Below are 23,440 nucleotides of genomic sequence, written 5' to 3'. Positions count from 1 at the left end.
CCTGGGAACACAGAGCTCAGCACTGCACACGAGCGTGTCTTTGTGCCAAAGCTGCATCTCCTCTCGTAGAACAACAGCAAGTAAGGAAAGATTCAAAGGGCTTTTGCTAAGATAACAGTGGTAACAAAGGTTCTTGGAACCGTGCAAATAGGCTGGAAGAGCCTCAGGGAAGAGCGAGCGCGTGTGGGCAGCGCTGCTCTGAGAGAGGCCCCAGAGCTCAGGCTGGAGTTAGGAGGTCTTCACAAAGACCGGCACCTCTGCAAGGCCAGCAGAGTAGTTCCTGAGGATGGTGCCTCCATCGAACACGCGGGCAGTGTTGGTGTCCATCCAGAGGTGCCCCTCTCCGGGCAGGTAGATGTCCCTCCACGTCTGCCCTTTGTCTGTTATTGGGGCAATCAGGACCTGCAGTGGATAAGGAAAAGAGAACCGTAGCACTTGGAGCATTAGCCGGGACGTGCACCAAGCCAACCACGAGGCTGAAGGGACAAGCAACACCAGAGGAGGTCAGGAGGTCTGGCTCTCAACTGCAAAAGGGTGTCCATCCGTGCCATAGCAGAGGTAAGCACAAAGGACCGCTTCTTCCAAGCTCAGGATCGGAGCGTCCCAATGAGTAGGAAGTCAAGTAAGGGATCTAGGAGACCGGCGTGGTTAAACAAGGAGCTGCTGGGCAAACTCAAGTGGAAAAGGCGAATCTATGGATTATGGAAGGAGGGGCTGGCCGCTTGGGAGGAATATAGGACAGTTGTTAGAGGATGTAGGGAGGCAATTAGGACAGCTAAGGCCTCCTTGGAACTCAATCTTGCTAGTCGGGTTAAAGACAATAGAAAGGGCTTCTTCAAATACATAGCAAATAAAACTAAAACAAGAGGCAATATAGGCCCACTGCTGAACGAAGTGGGTACCCTGGAGACAGAGGATATAAAGAAGGCAGAGGTGCTGAATGCCTTCTTTGCCTCTGTCTTTACTCCTGCAGACTCTCCCCGAGGGCCCCGGATTTCTATAGCCCCAGAAGGAGTCAGGACAAAGGAGGAGTTTGCTTTGGTAGATGAGGATTGGGTTAGGGATCAGCTATGCAAACTGGACATCTGTAAATCGATGGGTCCGGATGGAATGCACCCACGGGTGCTGAGGGAGCTGGCGGAGGTCATTGCTAGGCCACTTTCCATCATCTTTGGTAAGTCGTGGGAAACGGGCGAGGTGCCTGAGGATTGGCGGATGGCAAAGGTCACACCAATCTATAAGAAGGGCAAGAAGGAGGACCCGGGTAATTATAGACCGGTCAGCCTTACCTCCATCCCTGGAAAGATGATGGAACAACTTATTCTTGACTCCATCACTAGGCATATCAAGGATGAGGGGGTCATTAAGAACAGCCAACATGGTTTTATGAGGGGGAAGTCATGTATGACCAACCTTATAGCCTTCTATGAGGAAGTGACTAGGTGGAGGGATGATGGTAGAGCGGTAGATGTAGTTTTTCTTGATTTCAGTAAGGCATTTGATACTGTCTCCCACAGCATCCTCATAGATAAGCTGAGGAAGTGTGGGCTTGACGATCAAGTAGTGAGGTGGATCGAGAACTGGTTGAAAGGAAGAAGGCAGAGAGTTGTGGTCAATGGCGCAGAATCTAGCTGGAGGTCTGTGACTAGTGGAGTTCCTCAGGGGTCGGTGCTGGGACCGGTGCTGTTTAATATTTTCATCAATGACCTGGATGAGGGAACTGAGTGCACCCTCAGCAAGTTTGCTGATGACACAAAACTGGGAGGAGTGGCTGACACACCAGAGGACTGTGCTGCCATTCAGCGAGACCTGGACAGGCTGGAGAGTTGGGCGGGGAGAAACTTGATGAAATTTAACAAGGGCAAGTGTAGAGTCTTGCATCTGGGGAAGAACAACCCCATGGACCAGCACAGATTGGGGGTTGACCTGCTGGAAAGTAGTGAAGGGGAAAGGGACCTGGGGGTCCTGGTGGATAGGAGGATGACCATGAGCCAGCAATGTGCTCTTGTGGCCAAGAAGGCAAATGGCATCTTAGGGTGCATTAGAAAGGGAGTGGTTAGTAGGTCAAGAGAGGTTCTCCTCCCCCTCTACTCAGCCTTGGTGAGGCCGCATCTGGAATATTGCGTCCAGTTCTGGGCCCCTCTGTTCAAGAAGGACAGGGAATTGCTTGAAGGAGTCCAGCGCAGAGCCACAAAGATGATTAAGGGAGTGGAACATCTCCCTTATGAGGAGAGGCTGAGGGAGCTGGGTCTCTTTAGCTTGGAGAAGAGGAGACTGAGGGGTGACCTCATCAATGTTTACAAATATGTAAAGGGTAGTTGTCAGGATGATGGAGCTAGGCTTTTTTCAGTGATATCCAGTGATAGGACAAGGGGCAATGGGTGTAAACTGGAACATAGGAGGTTCCACGTTAACATCAGGAAGAACTTCTTTACTGTAAGAGTGACAGAGCACTGGAACAGGTTGCCCAGGGGGGTTGTGGAGTCTCCTACACTGGAGATATTCAAGGCCCGCCTGGACAAGTTCCTGTGTGATGTACTGTAGGTTACCCTGCTCTTGCAGGGGGGTTGGACTAGATGATCTTTTTAGGTCCCTTCCAACCCTTGGGATTCTGTGATTCTGTGATTCTGTGATTCTGTGAGCTGTGCCAAGCAAAGACCAGAGAATCACGGGATGGTTTGGGTTGGAAGGGACCTTCAAAGCTCACCTAGTCCAACCCCCTGCAATGAGCAGGGCCACCATGACCGAGGTCAGGTTGCCCAGAGCCACAGGCAGGTGGGTTCAGGCTCCCACAAAGCAGCTTCTGAGAAGGTTTTATGGCATAGCAATAGGAATTGGTGGCACCGAGTCAGGGTGAGAGACATCCCCAAGGCATCTGTGGCAGAGTTGGGAATTTCCCTTTCCTCCCGTGCTTGGGAGGATTTGATTCAGGCTGACTCTTTGATACAACTTAGTCAATGAAACCAAGTATAATCCGGTATGAAAGCAAGTAGAAACTTGTATTTCAGGGAGATGTTGAGCATGTTATACCCGAAAAAGATAGGAAAACCGATAGGAAAAGAGCTTTAGCTCCACGCTGCTCAGAAGGACTTCAAAAGCTCTCTGGTTGGAGCTGCTCTCCAGGCAACTTAACACTTTCTTCCCACCTCCCTTCCCACCTTTCCTCTCCCGCATCTAGGCGAAGGATTTGTTTCCACCTCTCAGACCACTCGAGTGTTCCAGGTTAGAGGTGAGGGAGGATTAAACCCCAGGAAAAGGTGATGCTCAAAATACGCAATGTGATCTATACCACCCCAAGCAACGGAGGCACATTTATCACTTTGTGGACTCAAGGCTCCTTTGGGAGACTCAAAGGATTTAGCTTCCCAGCACCCTCAAATGTTCATCAAAATCCAGCCAGTGGCCTTGGCATAGGGATGATCTGCTGGAGGGAAGGGATGCCATCCAGAGGGACCTCGACACGCTTGTGAGGTGGGCTAATGCCAGCCTTATGAAGTTCAACCCTGCCAAGTGCAAGGTCCTACACCTGGGTCGGAGCAATCCCAGGCACAGCTACAGGTTGGGCAGAGAAGAGATTCAGAGCGGCCCTGCAGAGAAGGACTTGGGGGTGCTGGTCGATGAGAAAATGAACATGAGCCGGCTGCAGTGTGCGCTCGCAGCCCAGAAACCAACCGGATCCTGGGCTGCATCCAAAGCAGCGTGACCAGCAGGGCGAAGGAGGTGATCCTGCCCCTCTGCTCTGCTCTTGTGAGACCTCACCTGGAGCATTGTGTGCAGTTCTGGTGTCCTCAACATGAAAAGGCCATGGAACTGCTGGAACAAGTCCAGGGGAGGCCACGAGGATGCTCAGGGGCTGGAGCACCTCCCGTATGAAGACAGGCTGAGGAAGTTGGGGCTGTTCAGCCTGGAGAAGAGAAGGCTGTGTGGGGACCTCAGAGCAGCTTCCAGTACCTGAAGGGGGCCTATAGGGATGCTGGGGAGGGACTCTTCGTCAGGGACTGTAGTGACAGGACAAGGGGTAACGGGTTCAAACTGAAACAGGGGAAGTTTAGATTGGATCTAAGGAGGAAATTCTTTCCTGTTAGGGTGGTGAGGCACTGGAATGGGTTGCCCAGGGAGGTTGTGAGTGCTCCATCCCTGGCAGTGTTCAAGGCCAGGTTGGATGAAGCCTTGGGTGGGATGGTTTAGTGTGAGGTGTCCCTGCCCATGGCAGTGGGTTGGAACTGGATGATCTTGAGGTCCTTTCCAACCCAAACTATTCTATGATTCTATAAGTACATAGATGTAAAAGCATGAAGTTGCTCTTGGGTCACAAAACAGTGAGCCCCATTCGGACTAGAGGCATAAGGAGAGGTGTGCTCTCTCTGCTCACTCCTTCCCAGTGACTTAGCCAAAGCAATCCAGTCCCAAAGGACTTTAGGGATCCTTTCTCCCCTTGCTTTATGGGAAAAGCAGTTTCCAGCATCCTGAGACTATTCCTGATAAATCACTTCAGAAACTGGAAGAGGTTTTGCAAGAAGAGCAAAGCTCTGGTTCAGTTTAGACCTGATTGAACAGTGAGGCTTTGATTTGCTTTTGTGCACAACGGGGTTCTAAATCAGAGAATGGTTTGGGTTGGAAGGGAGCTTAAAGATCATCTCATTCCAACCCCCTGCCATGTGATGATGAATAAAGAGGTGATAAGGAAAAGATTGAAACTCTAGAAAGGCCATTAAAGGAGGGGGGGAAAAAGGCTGAATAGTGAAAACTGGATATGAAATTCATGGATCAATCCCCCTCTTAAACCCTATTTTTGGAAGTCTTGGTCAACAGCAAAGAGCAAGTGCTAAGGATTCATCCCTGCACCCCTTAGTGATGCTTCTTGAGCTGCACGGCAGCAGCATCCCAGGGAGAAGTCCTGGCGTTTGGAACATCTGGGGGGATGCTTTTGAACCCTTCCGGCCTTCATAAATGTATTTGGCAGCCGCGCTTGGCTTTCCCACCTCCTGCAGCATCCCTTGCGCCAGGCAGATGGCACTGACAAGCAGCCACAAACCACCACACGAGGCGATGCTTTTGGCAAACCAGCACAGCTTGGCTCTTTGCGATTGTATTTCAACATGCTTTGCTGGAAGGATCTCAGTCTGCTCCAATTCCCTTCCCAGGAGTGAAGTTTGCTCGTGAGTAATGCTGGAATGTGGCTGTGCAGGGTTAAATCCAGCCTCAAGACCTCAAGGATCAAAACCACCCTGACCACTGCAGTCCACCGCTTCATCCAAAGCTGCTTGCAGACACCCAAAGGCATTGCTGTCTGTCTGCTCAAGGGGAGGTGATGCTTATTTCCCTTCACAGTCAGCAAAAATCTGACCTAAAACCTGCTTATGGAGCATTCTAGCACATTTAACAGAGAGAGTGCCCGGCCTCATTCAGGTTGACCGTGCCAAGGGATCTGGAAGTGATGAAGGTACAAATCACAGCCTGGCAATCAGCTTTCAGAGCAGGGCTATCCCAGCCCAGAGTGACCCCCCCAAAACACCTCAGGTGCGACTCAGAAGCAGGAAGGCATCAGGAATAGAGTCCCAGACTGGTTTGTGTCGGAAGGGACCTTAGAGCTCATCCGCTTCCAACCCTCTGTCATCTGCAGGGACACCAGAGCTGCGCTCATCAGCACTTGCGGCAGCTGCGTGCACTGAGCGGTGATGCTCAGAGGGTTTATCCCAGTGTCCTGTGCTTAGTCCTGCCTCAGACCGTACCAGCACAGAGCCCCACTGTGTATTCCCCAGGAGCTCATAGCTGATGATGCTCCACATCGCACCAAAGCTAAGTTTGGAAGCGTGTTTCTATTCTTGCAGCTTCTTTGGAATCAAACCGTCCCCGTCTGGGCTCCCCACACACAGGCTCAGGCTCTCTTGGAAAATAACAGCAACAGCGATTAAAACCTGAAGCCAGGGCAGCTTCTTGCCAGCCTCGCCTCCTGCTCTGTCACAGCTGCCTGGCCCTGACAGCCCTGCAGAGCAGACACCACGTTTTACCGTACTTCAGGAGCGTTCAGCCAAGCCAAAGCTTTGCACCTCGCAGGGGAGAGAAGCCTGAAGCTGCTCTGAGCCTTAATGCCTTTCCTCCCTGAGCCTGCAGTGTTCAACGGGGAATGTCAGCTACCACGGAGCACACACCTGCCCTGGCTGACTGAACTGCATCGATCAAGAGGTTCTAGGGGAAGGGACTAAGTTTAAGCTTGCTCTGTTCAAACTAATACCCCCGTTAGTGCCCAAACAGCCTCGGGACGGGGGCAAGGCTCAGCTCCCTGTGAGCTCTGCACTCACGCAGTGCTGCTCTAGAATTCCTTTGTGCCAACGGTTTGTGTTCTAAAAGCTTCCCAACGTAGGACAGGCTTGATTTTAAAGGTCATTTCCAACTTGGTTGACTCTATGATTCTATCCGAGCTCTTTGCTAAAGGCCTTTCTGCTCCTTCTCAAAAAGCTGATCTTCTGCAGTGAAAGTTTCCATCGTAATAGTAATAAATAAGAAAATCTATAAATGAATTCACGTATTTTATGACCAGAAACTCCTATGTGGCCATCGGGTATTGCAGCATCTGTTGGAGGCTGCAGGCAGAGCCTCGAAAGGTACCTCTGCAGCACAAGCTGCTTTCCTATTAAAACAAGGAACAAACTCCTCCTGAGCTGTGCTTTGGGACTGAGGAGACTTATTTTATGGAGGTGATAGCCCCATGATTAGCAGCATCCCTGTGTAAAGACAGCCCAATGCGTCCCTGCAGAATGAATTCAGTGGTATGAACTGAGCATTATCATAGAATCATAGAATCATAGAATAGTTCGGGTTGGAAAGGACCTCAAGATCATCCAGTTCCAACCCCCTGCCATGGGCAGGGACACCTCACACTAAACCATCCCACCCAAGGCTTCGTCCAACCTGGCCTTGAACACTGCCAGGGATGGAGCGCTCACAACCTCCCTGGGCTTCCACTTTCCCCTTCTTGAAAATGGACTAAAAAAACCCAGTAGGAGCTGCCAAAGTCTTGAGCTGTTGGGATCCTGCACCCAGGCAAAGCAGAAGGGATGCAGATAAAGTGATGCCATTGCCCAGCGTGGAGGCTCCTTACAGCCATGGGAGGATGAGGCACGGTTTCCTTTAAGGAAAGTCTTTTCCAAAGGCCTGAGTTGCTTTTCCAAGACCTTTTTGGTTTGAAGCAGCACAGGCCACATCAACTATCAGGCCATCTAAAGGAGCACCTCAGGAGCAGCAGTGGGATGGACACATCTGCAGGGACAGACTCCCGCTACGTGACCAGAGTGTGAGCACACCAGACTTGCAGGGAGCATTTCCAGCATGAAACTACCAAGCTGTAGCTTCAAGTAATGGGATGAACAGCCTGAAAAGAGGGGGGAAAGAGCTGCTGACAATCAGGGGGTGTCTTCAAGCAGAAAGGCCTGAAAAATGCCCTGATATTAAAAGCCAAAAGGAAAGGGGGCCTATAGGGATGCTGGGGAGGGACTCTTCATCAGGGACGGTAGTGACAGGACAAGGGGTAACGGGTTCAAACTGAAACAGGGGAAGTTTAGATTGGATCTAAGGAGGAAATTCTTTCCTGTGAGGGTGCTGAGGCACTGGAATGGGTTGCCCAGGGAGGTTGTGAGTGCTCCATCCCTGGCAGTGTTCAAGGCCAGGTTGGATGAAGCCTTGGGTGGGATGGTTTAGTGTGAGGTGTCCCTGCCCACGGCAGGGGGCTGGAACTGGATGATCTTGAGGTCCTTTCCAACCCTGACTATTCTATGAAAGAAGCCTTGCCAACTACTCGGTTTGAATACACTGCGAAGCTGAAGGAGCCACAGGGTCCCACCAGCCCTATGGTTCCCCACCACCTCTACCACAGTGCTGTACTCAGGCAGGATGCAAAGAGGTGGATGGGCAAGTGCAGGGGGCACCTTATTTACCCATTTACCCTGGGAGAGCATTCAGCCCCACATTCCTTACCTCGTCTCCAATGAGGAACTCATCCTCGATGGTAAAAGCGGCTGGATCCGTGGGGCTGAGCCACCAGGCAGGCCGGAAGATGGGATACCCCGAGCTGAGCCATTCCGAGCTGTATTTGATGAGCAGTGGCACAACAAAGTCCCGGTGCCTCTGGATGCAGCGGCGGGTGAGGTTCAGGACCTGCATCATGGGGGAGAAAAGAGAAACCTGTGACCAGCTTAACCCAAGAAAGAGCAAAGCAAGAATCTTTTGTGTTCTGGTGTCCTCAGCATAAGGACACGGAGCTGTTGGAGCAAGTCCAGAGGAGGCCACGGGGATGCTCAGGGCCTGGAGCAGTTCCTATATGGAGCCAGGCTGAGAACATTGGGGCTGTTCAGCCTGGAGAAGAGGAGCTGCGTGGAGACCTCAGAGCAGCTTCCAGTGTCTGAAGGGGGCTACAAGGGTGCTTGTGAGGGACTCTTCATCAGGGACTGGAGCAATAGGACAAGGGGTGATGGGTTCAGACCGAAACAGGAGATTTAAGCTAGATATAAAGGAAGGCACAGGGTGCCCAAAGAAGCTGTGGCTGCCCCGTCCCTGGCAGTGCTCAAGGCCAGGTTGGACACGGGCTTGGAGCAAGCTGCTCCAGTGGAAGGGGTCCCTGCCCGTGGCAGGGGTTGGAGCTGGAGGAGCTTTAAGGTCCCTTCCAACCCAAACCAGGCTGGGATTCTATGGAAATGCTTCCAGCTGTTTAAAAAGATCTTGAATGGGAATCTGTGCTCTTCACTCTGCTGTAGACACTCAGTATGTGGTCAAGCTGTAACTAAACCATCCCAGCAGCAAAGGGAAGGACACACACACGTGCCTATTAGTGTCCCTTCTACGGGCACTATGGACACTGACCCCAGGGCTGCACTAAGCCGTGAAGGGGGCCTATAAGAATGCTGGGGAGGGACTCTTCATTAGGGACTGTAGTAATAGAACAAGGGGTAATGGGTTAAAACTGAAACAGGGGAAGTTTAGATTGGATCTAAGGAGGAAATTCTTTCCTGTGAGGGTGCTGAGGCACTGGAATGGGTTGCCCAGGGAGGCTGTGAGTGCTCCATCCCTGGCAGTGCTCAAGGCCAGGTTGGATGAAGCCTTGGGTGGGATGGTTTAGTGTGAGGTGTCCCTGCCCATGGCAGGGGGGTTGGAACTGGATGATCTTGAGGTCCTTTCCAACCTGAACTATTCTATGATTCTATGATTCTATGAAAAACATTCATTTCACAGCAAAACCACCGCTGAGAACACGCAGCGACACGGCTGAGCAGGGGCAGTGGGTTTTAGCCTCGGCTTTCCCCCGTAGAGGGACATTAACGGCCTGGGGGGTGTTTGTCACAGCGGTGACACCGCAGCCTCGTCGTGGGGCACGGGGGTACGTACCCCGGCATGGCAGCAGAGCCAGGGCGGGGTGCTGAAGGCCATCACCGGGAGAAACGTCACAATCTGCAGCCACCTCACGTAGAGCTCCGTGTCCCCCGGGCTGTCACCGGCCAGGCTCCCTCCTGCGGGGACAAAGGGCTCGGTGAAGCCACCCAGGGGCATCTCAGTCAAGGGGTTCTCCATAAGGGCAGGACAAGTTACCCCACTGCGAGAGGGGCCGAGTTCTGCCCATCCATGGTTTCCTTCCTTGGCTACCAGCAGCAAATATCAGGCATCCCTGTCAAGGCTGGGTTGGACACAGGGGCTTGGAGCAAGCTGCTCCAGTGGAAGGGGTCCCTGCCCGTGGCAGGGGTTGGAGCTGGAGGAGCTTTAAGCTCCCTCCCAACCCAAACCGCTCTGACCCTGTGATCGTTGGCCGTTTCAGGACCAGGTGTCTCAGGAAGTTCTGCGTTTAATCAGAACATATAAAAAGGGATTTCTTGCCTGCGAAGAAAAGCGTTGGGGAGGTGCTGGGTTTTCCTGCCACGATGGTGTGCAGAGACAAAGCACCACGGGAGAATACTCCCGTGCTTTGCCTCCCTTCAATTCCATAGTGCACAGCAGTGCAGAAGCAGAGTATTGCTGTCAGCAATATGCAGTGGAAGGGGATTCCAGTTGCCCTCTGAAACACCATAGAGGGGCTTGGGAAGGACAGGAGAGGATGGGAAGGGCCAGGGAAAGGGAGATGAAGCCATTGGAGCTGGAGCATCCTCGCTCTGAAAATCTGGCTCAGCTTGCATAGAAATGCCACATAGAACGGAGCCAAGGGCTCACCCAAAGCACCCACAGAGCCCCATTCCCTCCGGATGCTCTTTGCATCCCAAGCAGCCCCTGGGCTGAGGTTCCGCAGCCCCATGGACCGCACACCAGCGGGTTCAGCTTCTCTGCGCTGTGATTGCCCAAGCCTTGTTTTCTAAGGAAAATTGCCCAAAAATAGAGGCCAAGGATTGAAGGATTGCTCCCTGACCCCTTTAGCAGGGCTCTCTGCAGCTCTGCCCTCTGCCTCTGACACTTCACGTGCAGCCTCCACGTGCTCGTGGCACGCTTTGAGCACAAACAACGCCGTCACCTCCAAGAGGAGGGGAAAGCCGAGCTGCTTGGCTCCCATTGAAGGACTGGTCCTGGCCTCTTCCGACATTCTTGTTTCAGGGTTCCTCGAGCATTGCGCTTTGGAGCACAAACACAGCCTTGGAGCGCGGCTGCTTCCCAGCCGGCGGCCTGGGCATGCTCTTCCCTGCCTGTGGGCTCCCTTTTGGCTTCTGCTGGCTGGGTTTTAGCTCCAGGGAAGCTGCGAGGGGCAGGGAGCTGCCCTCAGCCTGTGGTTAAGGAGCGATGCAAAGGGCATCCCCAGAGACCTGCCTGCCTCCAGGGCCGGCTGCTCACTTTTACTGCCTGTTGGGCTTTGTTTTCAATCCCTCAGTCTTTTCCCTGTAACATTCACCCCAATCCAGCCAGAAAACGGGGTATGGAGAGCAAAGCCCTTCACGCCTCGGTACAGCACACCCGAGCCACATGGTGCAAGCTACCTCCTGCACCCCTCCCACCTCACCTCCCATAGAGCTCTCTGCAGGGAAGGGATGCTAACCTGCGTACCTACTGCGTCGGGGATGAAGAAGTTGTAGCCCAAGAGGCTGTAGTGCAGCACAGAGGGAATAATCCCCTTCAGCCCAGCATGGCTCCAGTCTGAGCGCAGGGGGCTCATCTGGATGAAGAGAGGGAGGTGACTGGATCTGGGGGGGAACAAGCACAGAGCTGGCGGTTAGAGGGGGCCCATGGGAGGTGTGGGTTTCTTCGGCCACTTGGCATCTCCACTGCAGGGAAATCACTGCCACCCCAGTGCTCTTCTTTCCTGTCCAAGAGCGTTTCTATGCCTTGTGTTTACCTGGAGGGGAGGAGAGGCTCATGTGAGCAAGCAGCCCAGTGAAGGAGACTGTTTCTGGTGGCCAAAAAGGGTCAAATATGGACCTTCACAATGAGCTTTAGCTTGAAAAACGGTTGGGAGCTGATCGAAGCGAAGGGGGGTTTTGGTCCAAGACCTCTTGTTCCTGGAGTTTGGTTTCCTCCTTGTCCCCCCGCTAACTTAGAATCATAGAATCATGGAATAGTCAGGGTTGAAAAGGACCTCAAGATCATCCAGTTCCAGCCCCCTGCCATGGGCAGGGACACCTCACACTAAACCATCCCACCCAAGGCTTCATCCAACCTGGCCTTGAACACTGCCAGGGATGGAGCATTCACACCCTCCCTGGGCAACCCATTCCAGTGCCTCACCACCCTCACAGGAAAGAATTTCCTCCTTAGATCCAATCTAAACTTCCCCTGTTTCAGTTTGAACCCGTTACCCCTTGTCCTGTCACTGCAGTCCCTGACGAAGAGTCCCTCCCTGGCATCCCTATAGGCCCCTTTCAGGTACTGGAAGCTGCTCTGAGGTCTCCAGGGACACTTTCATCTTAGGAGGAGTTAAGGCTGATGTGATTTCTAGAACACTTCTGCTACAGAAGCTGCCCCCCAGGAAGATACGATCCTGGATGGACTAGAAGATGGTCGGGAAAGGGGCCGTCCCCACCACTGTGGTTTGGCAGGCGGCTGAGTGAGAGCCTGTCACCACCTCAGCATGTGAAACGTTGCTTGTTCTTTGGAAAGGAGCGATTCTGAAGTTGCCTTCTCGTGCAATTTACCGTCAATGCCTCATCCCCAACAGGAAACAAGCCACGTTGCAAACAGCCTGATGGCCTTTTGCATCTGCCAAGCATAACCATAATGGGTAAAAGGACAAGTAACGCTTCTCAGTGCCCCTAACCAAAGGGTCTCGAGGGGTGTTACAAGTGCTTATTGATAGATTAACCCTGTTCTGTGCTACACAAGCATGGGAAGTCAGAGAATTGCAGTTGTTTGATACCAAAGCAATTCCAACGCAGGGATTTAGCCAAGACTGCAAGGTTCACCTCCTTCCTTCTGCAGGAGAGGCGGCAGGCTGGGGCTTGAATGGCCATGAGTGACAAGATGCGTCTTTAAATGCATCGATGCCTGATGCAATAAACATTTTTGTCCTTTAAGACATTAAAAACAACGTTAAGTTGCTCCAAAAGAGAGAAAGAGAGAGAGATACAAGAGCAGCCCCTTCCCATAATGCAGATGAGGCCCTCAGTGACGTGAGTTAGTGGTGCTCTCAGCAGTCCTGAGGTAATGGTTGGACTTGATGGTCTTAAACGTATTTTCCAACCTGGCTGGTTCCATGATTCTACCCATTACCCTAGACCACCTCCACCCTGCTTCCCTGGGTGCTGAGCACCCCAAGGGCACATTTAAAGCATCATCTCCAGCAACTCCCAAGCAGTTCCCACATCCATCAGCTCCAGCAAAGCATCGTCTCAGTGGTACCCACCTGGCACCGGCACTGATGACAGTGGCGTTTCCCAGTGTTGCCAGTGCCTCTGCCAACACCCCGGTGTACCGGTCTCCCTCCAGCTCAGCGGGAGGGGGCACAGCTTGCTCCAGGAAGGAATTGCCCTCAGCACCCTCAAACACCATGTACGTGGCACCCAGTGCCTGCCGCAGGCGCCGCGCGCGTGCCAGGTACCAGGTCAGTGCCGCCTCGCTGGTGACGTTGAGGCGGACACAAAGCTGCCCCTTCCATGTGGTCAGCAGCGGGATCTGCAGGAGACCAGGGAGATTCCTGTCAGAGCCAGCAAATGCCCTGCAAGCCCAGGCTGCAAGGCTGGAGACGGCTGCTGTGTCCCCATCCCACCCCACCACAACCTGCACCATCACCGTGCCATGCATAAAAGAGTCAACCCTTTGTCAACCAACCCCAAACCACCTTTGAGTTGATGGAAAAGGGGCAGGTCATTAGAATGACTGCAAAAAAAAGGGGGAATCGGGATGTTCTGAGCACCAGCAACTTTTAGAAATATCTCTTGGAAGTGGGAATTTGAAAGCTATTTCCTTAAGAAACAGAAAAGTTGCTCCCCTGGGCATCGCTCTGCAGCATCAGGCTGGTCCCCAGCGCAGGAGGATCAGGCTGTCGCCCTAGTGAGGGTGTTCATTCAGGTTTAAAGCGGGTTTGGGTTGAGGAGCAGGCTCAGGGCTGGAGGAAGGTCTCGTACCGGGCTGCCCAGGACGTGGGGCTGCAGGCTCAGCCAGTAGGTCCCTGCGTGTCCATCCCGTAGCGTGCGCAGGAACAGCGGGGAGGAGATGCTGGTGTACGGCGACAGTGTCACAGCGAGCTGCAGCGGGGCCAGCACAGGGGGGTCCCAGGCATGGCGCTGGTCCTGCCTCTTCCTCCGCTCTGAGGGTGCCTGGTCCTGCTGGGAGGGACAGGCAGGAAAAGGGGTTTTGTCGGAGTGGCAAAGGCACCGAGCACCAGCTGCTGGTGTCGACACCCGCATGGCTCAGTCCCCAGCCCGTAGCATGGGTGCTCTGGCGTTTTACGCATAGGGATTGGAGAGTCCAGCTCTGGGACAGCAGCACCAGAGGGACATGGAGCTGTTGGAGAGAGGCCACGGAGCTGCTGCGAGGGCTGGAGCAGCTCTGCTCTGGAGCCAGGCTGAGAGAGCTGGGCTGGGGCAGCCTGGACAAGAGAAGGCTCCTGAAGGGGAGACCTGAGAGCAGCTCCAGTGCCTAAAGGGGCTGCAGGAAACCTGGAGAGGGGCTTTGGCCAAGGGCCTGTAGGGCCAGGCCAAGGGGAATGGCTTGAACCTGCCCGAGGGGAGACTGAGCTGAGCTCTTAGGCAGAAGCTCCTCCCTGGGAGGGTGCTGAGGCATTGGCACAGGGTGCCCAGAGAAGCTGTGGCTGCCCCATCCCTGGCAGTGCTCAAGGCCAGGTTGGACACAGGGGCTTGGAGCAAGCTGCTCCAGTGGAAGGGGTCCCTGCCCGGGGCAGGGGTTGGAGCTGGAGGAGCTTTAAGGGCTCTTTCAACCCAAACCAGGCTGGGATTCCATGAATTTAAGATCTAATGTATGTTCTGAGAGCAGGGCTAATGGCAGCACTCCATTTCCCTCTCAATCCCAAAGGCCAGCAGGACAGGACATACCGCAGCAGCGAGGATGGCAGTGCAGTGCTCCCCCAGGACCAGGACCCCCTCCTGAAGATGATGCCTCTTCAGCCTCCTCGCCAGTGACCTCAAACCTCGTTTTATTTTGGCCGCTGAACCCTGTGGGCCAGAATACCTCCAGACTGGAGACCTGCGCGGTGGAAAGAGCTGGTGGCTGCACCTTGTGCCAGCATGAAATGCTTCACCATGAGGGTGCCGAGGCGCTGGCACAGGGTGCCCAGAGAAGCTGTGGCTGCCCCATCCCTGGCAGTGCTCAAGGCCAGGTTGGACACAGGGGCTTGGAGCAAGCTGCTCCAGTGGAAGGGGCCCCTGCCCGGGGGAACACCTTACCCCATCAGGGCTGTATCCGGCAGCGCCCGCTCCTGCGCGCCGAGCTGGGTGCCCACGTGCCGGTGCGCGGCCGCGATGTCGGTGCTGGCACAGAGGGTGTAGTGCAGGGGCTCGGCGGCTCTGCCCACCGGGGATGCCAGGCAGAAGTGCCGGTTGCTCTCCAGCGAGAGGAGCACGGGCACGTCGGGAGGCACGGTCACAGTCACGCCTTGGGGGAGAGAAGGGCAAGGCGGCGTCTCAGCGGGCGCCTGCCCTGTGTCCGTCCTCGCACTGGTGATCACAGGGATGGGGATGGACAGGGCAGAGCCAACTGGTGCCAGGAGCTCCTGCACTGATCCCAGCCACGCAGGCAAATCCCTGCTCTCTGCTTTCGCTATTCCCTTTAAACCCAAATGCCTTTCGAGGGCTGGGTTTACTCCGTTTCCTGCCTTTTTGCTCTGCATTCGGCTTAGGCAGCAGCTTCAGCTTCATCACTGCAGGGAAGCTGAAGATCAATTAATGAGGGGCAATGGCTGAAGTGGGGAGTGCTGCAGAATAACCCAAATATCCACCCAGAGATGACAACAGCCACTAAGCTCTCATGCAGCATCCCAGAGCAGTGTCAGGGACCTGGGAGCTCAGGATGAAGCCACTCCAGTGGTGCTGGAGGAGCTGGCAATGGACACAGATCTCTGCTTAAACAGATCCTAAAGACACACCAAGTGCAGGGACTTCCCTGGGGTGAGCTGAGCCAACCCCATCCTCTCAGGCACTGAGGTTTAGCATCATAGCCTTTTCCATAGGGATGAGGCAATGTGGCATCCATCCCTTGTGTCCCGCTGCCAGTTGGCATTGCATTGGAAGGATATTTTAACCTTCGAGGCATCAACCCTGCTGCTAAACCGGTTGCTTTATAGATGAGGAGAGGATGGAGAAACACAGGGATTGAAGGAACAGGAAGCCGGATGGGGAAGGAAGCAGTTACCTGTGGAGCCCAAGAAGTATCTCTCCAGAACAGGGCCGTATCCTGCGGGATTCTTGCTGAAGGCTCCACTGACAAAGGGCTGCGCCTGGCTTTGGGCTCCATTGAGTGGCCAGCGCTGGGCAGGGAGGCTCACCCCTCCATACCAGGAGATGTTGGCCATGGAGAAGCAATCCTGCAGCCAAGAGAGAGTCATCGGGGGGGTGAGAAGCACCTCGGGGTGAGGATGAACACGGGAATAGTTGCATTTGAGAGGCAAACCCCCTGCAAGTTATTCCAGTGCTGTCAGAGCGGTCGTGGGATGGGGCCTTTCCCGGGAAGAGAAATCCCAAGTCATAGAATCACAGAATAGTTCGGGTTGGAAAGGACCTCAAGATCATCCAGTTCCAACCCCCTGCCATGGGCAGGGACACCTCACACTAAACCATCCCACCCAAGGCTTCATCCAACCTGGCCTTGAACACTGCCAGGGATGGAGCACTCACAACCTCCCTGGGCAACCCATTCCAGTGTCTCAGCACCCTCACAGGAAAGAATTTCCTCCTTAGATCCAATCTAAACTTCCCCTGTTTCAGTTTGAACCCGTTACCCCTTGTCCTGTCACTGCAGTCCCTGATGAAGAGTCCCTCCCCAGCATCCCTATAGGCCCCCTTCAGGTACTGGAAGGCTGCTCTGAGGTCCCCACGCAGCCTTCTCTTCTCCAGGCTGAACAGCCCCAACTTCCTCAGCCTGTCTTCATACAGGAGGTGCTCCAGCCCCTGAGCATCCTCGTGGCCTCCTCTGGACTTGTTCCAGCAGTTCCATGAAAAGCAGTGGGTGCTCGTGGGAGAGCACACCTGGGGCTAAGTGTTTCTTCCACGAGACCAAGAGCTGTGCTTCCAGGTACAAAACTAACGCTGAAATTCATGGAATCACTGCATGGTTTGGGATGGGAGGAACCTTAAAGCTCGTCCAGTTCCAACCCTGCCATTCACCTCTATAGCACCGCAGTGTCCCTGGGGTACCTTATGGGTTTTCTGCTCTCTCCCAAGGCAAAGCCTCGCTCTTCCCTGTGGGCTGGTGACAAGAAGTACTTCCCTGGTATTATGGGAATATAATGGCACTAATGATGAGTGCATTCCCCCAGTGAGACTACATCAAGGGGGGTATTTGGAGCACTTCCCACAGGGCTGACAGGACAGAGCCATGAGCCGTCCCCAAGAGCTCCCGGTCCCAGTGACATCCCTATCCTCAACCCGTCTCCTTTCAGAAACCATCAGTTTTCACTTCAAAGCCTCCAAAACTGCCCTCTTTCTGCCTAAACCGGGATTAGCAGGACTCAGCATCCCGCATGACTGCCCATGGGGCTTCGGGGGGGTGCTGGGGCGGGCAGAGAAGGACCCAGCTCGACACAACCCATGTTCATTCACCCCAGCCTGGAGCCCCCGAGCTCGGCTCTGCCCTGGGGGCAGCGGGAGGTTGAATCTCGCCAAGGGGGGAGGAGAGGAGATGTGAATTATTAAAGTGGAAAGCCGGGAGGCTCGGGACAGCAGTGCCGGGTGTCAGCGGAGCAGGTTACACAGGCGGGGAAAGGGAGGGGGAAAGGGAGGGGGAAAGGGAGGGGGAAAGGGAGGGGGAAAGGGAGGGGGAAAGGGAGGGGGAAAGGGAGGGGGAAAGGGAGGGGGAAAGGGAGGGGGAAAGGGCCCTTCTTAACGCTTGCATTTCACTGCATCGCGTTTTCCAGTGGTCCGGGGCTTGGTTTTCCTAACAAGTGGGAAAAAGCCCTCCTCTCCTTTGCTCGTCCTCTCCCCAAAGTGATGGCAGCAAAGGGAACCCAGCCCCACCACAGCAGCTGCGCTCAGGCCAACACCTTCCACAGCTCAAGCCAGCATCAACAGCGAAAGGGACAAAATGCCCCATCCCCACAGGATCCCATCTGCTCCCTCACTGCTCCTGAGGGCACCTCGCTCCGATGGGGTTTCTCCTTCCCCTCCCTAAGGCTCGCTTTTGGCATCTGCTTTTATTTCAGTGGGTGAGAAAACCGGGCAGGATACAAGAAGAGAGGGAGCCCCGTGAGTCTCTGCAGCAGCCGCCTTGTGCTGGGGTTGGAGGGGACCCCCCCGCGCTCCTCGTGGTCCTTGCCAGCATTGTGATCCTCAGTGGTGTTTATTCAGTCTCCATAAACACGGAGCTCCCACCCCGGGGTTACCAACACAGCGCTGGGAGGCAGCGGCTCCTCCGTGGTTTGGGAGCTCAGCACCAAGGCATGAGGCTTCCCGAATGCTTTCCCCACCCAGAACCATGCAGGGTTGGAAGATGGGGAGCCCCAGCCACGGTGTGACCCGCAGGCGTGGTGGGAAACGGGGTGTTCAGGGCAGTGCCTCTGCGTTTCAGCTCATTTTACCCCAAAGGCCGCAGTTCAGAGCGGCGCACGGGGTCACAGAATGACAGAATGGTTCATGTTGGAAAGCATATGAAGATCACCCAGTTCCAACCCCCTGCTATGGGCAGGGACAGCTCACATTAGACTCTATCAACCCAAGCCCCTGTGTCCAACCTGGCCTTGAGCACTGCCAGGGATGGGGCAGCTGCAGCTTCTCTGGGCACCCTGTGCCAGCGCCTCAGCACCCTCCCAGGGAAGAGCTTCCTTATATCTCACCTGAGCTTCCCCTGTTCCAGTCTGAACCCATCGCCCCTTGTCCCATCACTCCACTCCCTGACGAAGAGCCCCTCTCCAGCACCCTTGTACCCCCCTTCAGACACTGGAAGCCGCTCTGAGGTCTCCAGGGTCCCCGTTACCTTCAGCATCACGTCGGGGCGCAGCGGGGTCCAGCGGACGCTGTAGCACTCGGTGCTGGGCGCCGGCGGGGGCTCGAGGGACAGCCGGAGCTCAGCATCCTCCTCCCACGCGTAGCAGAACTGGCCACCATCGTGCCAGCAGCGGTCACGGGGCGGGGGGGGCTCCGCGGCCGGCACCCCCCCCACCGCCACCGCCACCACCGAGCGCCCCGCCGGCAGCGCCCGCAGCAGCAGGGCCCCGCGCCGGCGCTCCCAGAGCAGGCCCCCCCGCCGGCCCCGCAGCACCCACTCCTCCGGCGGCTGCTCCAGCGCCTGCCACGAGATGATGCCGATGGTCATGGCGAAGAACACGGCGACGCCGAGGCAGCCCACGGTGCCTTTCCAGGGCTCCGTCATCTCCCTGAAGCCCAGCGTCCAAGTGGCCTCGGGCATTTGGCCGGTGGGGCGGGAGAGGGGCATGGCGCTGGCACAGGGGGATGTCCCAGCTCCTCTTCCTCTCGCCTCCTGCAGCAGCACAAGAAAGAAACCCCCTTGGATTGCACCAAAACCTCTGGTTTTGCTCCAAAGGAACGTTTCAAGAGAAAAAACTGAAGTCCCGACTCTTTTCCCTTTGCGGCAACCCGAAGGTGGATGAGCTCTCTTTGCAGCCCCCCTGTGTGCTCTGCTGCGCAGCAAACCCTGCTGCGAGGCTCGGTGCTGGCTGTGGATGCAGCTCAAGCACAAGACCCGGTGCCGGTGGCAGCTCAACCCCTTGGCATGATCGGCAGCACCGGCTCAGCGATGCCAGAGGGGAGCTGGAGGAGAGCACGGGTGGCAGAGAGCCTGGGACAGTGGCTGAGGGGAGGCACAGCAGTGCTCGAGCCTCCATGGGCCTTTGGGGTCTGGCTTGTCCCTGCAGCATGGCTTCACCTCTTGGTGTGCAAAGAGGCAGTGAATAGCTTGGGGGTGCAGGAGATGGACTGCAGGGGTGGTTGGAGAAAGAGGGGATGCGACACCAGCCTCCTTCCATCTCACCGGATTTGGTATTTGATGCCCCATCCCTGGCAGTGCTCAAGGCCAGGTTGGACACAGGGGCTTGGAGCAAGCTGCTCCAGTGGAAGGGGTCCCTGCCCATGCAGGGGTTTGGAGCCGGATGAGCTTTAAGTCCCTGCCAACCCAAACCAGCCTAGGATTCTATGATGGACAGAGCAGGGAGAAAAGATACCCACGGGCACAACCCTCACTCAAAGGAACAGGCACCCAGTGCTCCAGCCCAGGCAGGGGACCACCACGGCGATGGCATCACAAGGTGGGATGCCTTCTGCATCCCACCCTGCTGCCTCCTCCTGCATCCCAGCTGCCCCAACTGCTGCTGCTTTCCCTACTACTTCACTGCCTTTCAGGGCCGGGTCCTGCCTCCCCCCGCTCAGCTCAGCCCCCCTCACACAGCCCCATCTCCCAGCGAAGGAGCTGCTTCTCCTTTACCTCAATGCAGATCTAAAGATGCTTCAGCAGCCCCCGAGTGCTCCTCGGTGCCCGAGCGCTCCTGCTCCGGCTGTTTTCCCCCTGTCAGGATCCTCTCCTCTCTCCCAGGGTAGTTTTTCCTCCTGGCCACATCAGACACCTTCACTGAGGCAACTTGATCCCAACTGACCCAGGAGCGTTACCCAAGACGGGACCCGGTGCGTTCCCTCCCTCCCTGCGGGCAGCAGGATCCCAAACACTGGCATGGAAAACGGGCAGGACCCCAGGAATGCCCCGTTCAGAAGCATTTATTTAGAGGGGCATCGTTCTAAGGGGATTTTTTGCCGAGTTACTGAGATGGCTGCGGTTGAGCCCTTCCTACACACCCGAGAATCCACACATTAGCGGCAGCACCCAGCCTCCCTGCTCTGCATTGTATCCCGATTGTTATTCCTAGCACATCTGTGGGGTTTTCTCCCTGTTTTCCCACCCCAAATGAGCTGCTGTGTCCCAAGTCCGTGTCCCGTCCCTGTCCCAGTGTCACCTCCAGGGCTGCAGAAGTGGGTGCTGCAGGACAGGGTGCTGCTTGCACCCAAAGCAGAGCACCCTTGCAGAGCCAAGCAGCTGCCTGGGACTGTTTCAATCCCCACCAGTGCAGAAAACACTGGAAAGCTGGGATTTCCATCCACTTTTCCCTGTCCCTCACACTCATCCCACCAGTCCTCCCCCTGCCACCTGGATTTTACATGGGATATTGCAATCTGTTGGCTGCCAAATCCCAGACTGAGACTTCCAAGAGTTTCCCCCTCCTGCACCAGGTAAAACCCGGACACCCCCAAGCCCTGAAGCCAAAGACAAAACCCACAACTCACCCTGGGGATGCTGCTCTTTGGGAAGGTCTCGGGACAGCCAAATCCACAGGGAAAATTCTTGCCTGCAGCCCAAGTAAGCCCCTGGAGGGGCCTTTCGCACAGGATTAATTTGTGGTCTTGGCTGGGGCAATATCCAGTATGGAATGAGGGGGAAAATGGGTTGATCATATCGGGACGAGCATCTCCAAGCCACTGGCAGGGGTTCCGGGGCAGGGAGAAAAGGCTGGATGCGGGATACGGAGGAAGGATGAGGCTTTACTGCAAGCTTGGAGAGGAGATGGGGACGATGATGTCCGTCCAAACCGGGACTGGGATCACCTGGGAAAGGGCTCCCTCAAGCTGCCAGGTTAGGAGGGATTATGGCAAAGCTACAGGGGATGGAGACAGGGCTGGGTGTGAGGTGCATATGAAAGAGGTCACGATTCCCATGGGATCCTCCCCAAAAAGGTGTCAGGGTTATTTCAAAGGAGTTAAAATACAGGGCAGATCGCTGCAAGAGAAGGAAGAAGGATGCTTCCTCCAGCAGGGAAGTCCTGGGCAGGGCTGTGGGACCCACACACCCCACAGCCTGCAGGAAGGCAACAAGTGGAAGTTAATAACACACACACACCCCCCACACCCCCCCCCGGGACTCGGAGCTGTTCAGCTGCAGCATAAACCTGAAATGCCAAGTTCCCGGTGAGGCATTTATGGGCTTTATAAACCCATCTGGCACGGCTCGGCTCAAAGCAGGGAGAGCCGGGGTAGAGATCAGGGTGCTCTTTGGGATGGGGCTGTGGTCCTCGTTGCATGGCGGGGGGGGGGGGGGGCAATCCTCCTGTCCGGGGTAGAGGAGGGGATGCGGCAGCAGCCCCGGGAACCCACGGGAGCTGCTCAGGGCTCAGCCCTTCCCCACTCCTCACCCAGAAGAGGCCGGGGGCGAGCGAGGGGGTTGCTTGGCAGCGGCAGCTCCAGGCAAAGCCCCGTCACATGGCACACGTTAAATCCCATCCACGGGACGGCAGAGGGGCCGTGACCCGCTCCAGGGTGGGATTAGAGAGCCCAGGGATGGGGAGCGCGGTGCTTGCTGATGCAGGGGCTGGGGGGGGGGGGGTGTGTGGAATTCCCGGGTGGGATCCCAGTGAAACAGTGGGGTTTTATACAGCTTTTCTTTCAGAGCAGCTCGAATCCCCCTTGCACCAGGGAAAATCCTGCTGGAGATCCCAGCAACGCAATAAAGTGCCCCCCACCAGCTCTGCAAAGAGGCACTGGGGGATTTGGGGCTGAGCCCCCTTCCCACCCACCCTTTGGAGGGGAGGAATGGTGTTGCCAGTGTTCCTGCCCGCCCCAAATCACAGCACGACCCTGCTCCCACAGACAGCTCAAAGCCCCACCTCATCTTCCTCCCAGTGCCAAGGGAAAGCATCTCTCCTTGACCAGCCCCAGCAGGAAAACACGTTTCAGGTGGCTCACAGGGCCCCCAGCAAGCCAACAGCCCCTCTCCTTGCTGAGGGTTTATTGCAGCTCTGTCTCCTCCGCTGCAAAGTAGGGAATCTTTTTCCCCCTTCCTGACTCTGCGGCTCTGAAAAGACCCCGAGGCTCCCATTTTACATCCCATGGGAACATCCGAGCCACCTCCAAAGGGTTTCGATCCCAAGCCTCGAGGGCTTTGGCTTGGGTAGGTGGATGCAGCTCCCTTAGGCTGCTGGTGCCAGGGAAGGGATGCAGTGGGTGCCTGGGAATACGTTTAACCCATCAGCATCAATAAGCAGAGCTCAGGAGTCAAAACTGTGGCAAAACACCCAGAAAACAGGGAGTCAGGCTTATTCCCACTGGGATTTAGGTTGAGCAGCCCATAGGAACGGCTGCCTTGGCAGTATGCCCTGCGCACCACATACCACATCCTTTGAAAACAAGCCCTGTCCTTACCTGTCAGGCTGCCTGGAAAAGCAGAGCACCAGCATCCACAGGGATCCTCCATGCACGCGAGGTGAGGAGCAGCGGCTGCACTCGGGGAGGACCAGTCCTCAGCATCAGTGTTTTCCTACAGCCTCAAAGCCCCAGTGAGGGCAGCTAGAGCTCCCCAGTGGTGGGGCCAGGCTGCACTGGGGAGCCCGGTTTGGATGGGTTTAAATGTTATCATTAGAAAGAGAGAAAGGAGAAAAGAGAAAGCAGAAGGAAAGAAGAAAGATGTGTGGTTGGCCCAGAACAAAGGAAACTCTTGGAGCAGCGAAGAGCCTCCAGGACTTGGCGTCTCTCCTTGATCTTCCCTGAGGGAGCAGCCTCATCCCTCAGGCTCTGGCCAAGCTCTTGCAGTGGGAATGGATCCTACGTTACCTTAAATGCCTGCACCCAAACCCCACTGTACACACAGGCCAGGAGACACGGCATGAGCCAAAGCAGACTGCCCGGAGCTTGACAGCGGGGATGCCAGAGGAGCTGTGGCTGCCCCATCCCTGGCAGTGCTCAAGGCCAGGTTGGACACAGGGGCTTGGAGCAAGCTGCTCCAGTGGAAGGGGTCCCTGCCCGGGGCAGGGGTTGGAGCTGGATGGGCTTTAAGGTCCGTTCCAACCCAAACCACTCTGTTATCCTGTGCGCCCTCCTCC

At 55.6% G+C, this 23,440-nt stretch overlaps 1 protein-coding gene across 1 annotated transcript; it reads right to left on the bottom strand.

The window, feature by feature from the left end:
• Positions 1–66: 66 nt before the first annotated feature.
• Positions 67–22,801, bottom strand: LOC136016651 (SITS-binding protein-like). The gene is made up of 13 exons (XM_065684207.1): positions 22,764–22,801; positions 20,856–21,078; positions 20,005–20,126; positions 18,541–19,044; positions 15,766–15,937; positions 14,802–15,009; positions 14,451–14,601; positions 13,524–13,721; positions 12,803–13,071; positions 11,011–11,147; positions 9,379–9,500; positions 7,975–8,154; positions 67–402 (listed from the first exon to the last, which is right to left on the bottom strand). The coding sequence occupies exons 4-13, from the start codon at positions 18,997–18,999 to the stop codon at positions 229–231; spliced, it is 2,070 nt and encodes a 689-aa protein (XP_065540279.1). The 5' UTR covers positions 19,000–19,044; positions 20,005–20,126; positions 20,856–21,078; positions 22,764–22,801; the 3' UTR covers positions 67–228.
• Between the last annotated feature and the right edge of the window lie 639 nt (positions 22,802–23,440).

Source organism: Lathamus discolor, chromosome 6, assembly GCF_037157495.1.
Source record: "Lathamus discolor isolate bLatDis1 chromosome 6, bLatDis1.hap1, whole genome shotgun sequence".
Classification (NCBI taxonomy): Eukaryota; Metazoa; Chordata; class Aves; order Psittaciformes; family Psittacidae; genus Lathamus; species Lathamus discolor.
Note: the sequence above shows the minus strand (reverse complement) of the source record. Positions and strands in the feature narration are given on the sequence as shown.

What these genes read in the sequence shown, in the direction of transcription:
- LOC136016651 (XM_065684207.1), bottom strand. Translation starts at nt 18,999, where the DNA reads ATGCCCCTCTCCCGCCCCACCGGCCAAATGCCCGAGGCCACTTGGACG. An exon ending in CCGGATACAGCCCTGATGGG is followed by an intron (nt 14,602 to 14,801) that starts GTAAGGTGTTCC and finishes TCCACCGCGCAG; the next exon opens with GTCTCCAGTCTGGAGGTATT. An exon ending in CTGCCATCCTCGCTGCTGCG is followed by an intron (nt 13,722 to 14,450) that starts GTATGTCCTGTC and finishes CCCTCCCAGCAG; the next exon opens with GACCAGGCACCCTCAGAGCG.